The sequence below is a fragment of the Triticum aestivum genome, chromosome 7B, assembly GCF_018294505.1.
Source record: "Triticum aestivum cultivar Chinese Spring chromosome 7B, IWGSC CS RefSeq v2.1, whole genome shotgun sequence".
NCBI lineage: Eukaryota > Viridiplantae > Streptophyta > Magnoliopsida > Poales > Poaceae > Triticum > Triticum aestivum.
In genome coordinates, this window is record NC_057813.1 from 14,187,935 (window position 1) to 14,189,434 (window position 1,500).

The 1,500-nt window shown below is 49.3% G+C and overlaps 1 protein-coding gene across 1 annotated transcript; it reads right to left on the reverse strand.

Moving 5' to 3' along the window:
• Positions 1-785: 785 nt before the first annotated feature.
• Positions 786-1,451, reverse strand: LOC123160722 (histone H3.2). Its single transcript, XM_044578568.1, has one exon. It carries the CDS (start codon positions 1,348-1,350, stop codon positions 940-942), a length of 411 nt encoding a protein of 136 aa, XP_044434503.1. The 5' UTR covers positions 1,351-1,451; the 3' UTR covers positions 786-939.
• Positions 1,452-1,500: the final 49 nt, after the last annotated feature.

A 1,500-nucleotide genomic window follows, 5' to 3' on the forward strand; every position in this document is an offset into this window, starting at 1 on the left:
AAATCCTTGGCTTCTGATGCGGAAGGAAAGGGAGCATTAGACTGAACTCACACGCTTTACTTAGCTTACCATGATTTTGCATGTATCACTCTGTAAAGAAATATAAGAGCGTTTAGATCACTAAAGTAGTGACCTAAAGGCTCTTATATTTGTTTACGGAGGTAGTACTTCATAAAGGATATACCTGCTGACAGATTCATCACCATGCTGAATGTATTCATCAACAATATGAGCAGCAATGCAAGCTCCTTGTATTGTTTTGTTTTTGCATCCAAATTATTTTGCAAGGCATGCATAGTACTCATGGTTACATAAGCCAGAACCTATTACATCCTTGCTTTTGAATTTCTAGAAGAGCTGTTTCAGAATTGCTTGGTAGCTGCACAAGAAATTAGCAGATGTCTTTTTTTTACTTATTAGTTATAACTGAATCTGCAGCAAGTAACGACCTGTTTAAAGAGGACCAGCATACAGAATCACTAGTTACTCAAAAGAGAACATCAGATCAGCAATTTCGCTTCACATCAGAGTCTTCTTTCAAGGATACACATCAGAGTCTTGTCCAGCAACAACTGTTCCAGCCAAAGAACCAAACAACGGAATTTCCAACAAATTCGTACTCGCCAAAAGAAATGAAACTGCAGCACTCCCAGATCGCAGCAATCAAACAGGGTAGTCTTCTTTTTTTCTAGATTCAAATGGAATTTTTACTTACAACCCACATAATCAGGCAATCACGCATAACAGATCTAGCGGTAAAAAAGTGGAGTAGAACAGACTAGAGATTTAGCATAAAAGATGCGTGATTCCATTTATCAAACCAGAGATTTGAACATTTGATGGCATCCATTGAACATACAAGCAGGGCAAACAACAACTACAGGAGTCATAAACATCTAGCAGGATTCAGGCGCAGCTGACAGAGGGCGCATACAGAGCCTAGGCGCGCTCGCCGCGGATGCGGCGGGCGAGCTGGATGTCCTTGGGCATGATGGTGACGCGCTTGGCGTGGATGGCGCACAGGTTGGTGTCCTCGAAGAGCCCGACGAGGTACGCCTCGGCGGCCTCCTGGAGCGCGGAGACGGCGGAGGACTGGAAGCGGAGGTCGGTCTTGAAGTCCTGGGCGATCTCCCGGACGAGGCGCTGGAAGGGGAGCTTGCGGATGAGCAGCTCCGTGCTCTTCTGGTACTTGCGGATCTCACGGAGCGCGACGGTGCCGGGGCGGAAACGGTGGGGCTTCTTGACGCCGCCGGTGGCCGGGGCCGACTTGCGCGCCGCCTTGGTGGCGAGCTGCTTCCGCGGCGCCTTGCCGCCGGTGGACTTGCGGGCAGTCTGCTTGGTGCGGGCCATCGGAGCTGCTGCGGGGTCGGCGGGGAGGGAGGTGGGTTGCTGCGGTTTGGAGATGGAGATGGAGATGGAGATTCAGACTTTTCGCCGTGGTTGGTTGCTGGAGAATGGGGGGATTTAAATAGGATTGAGGATGGGTTTGGTGCTCTGCGC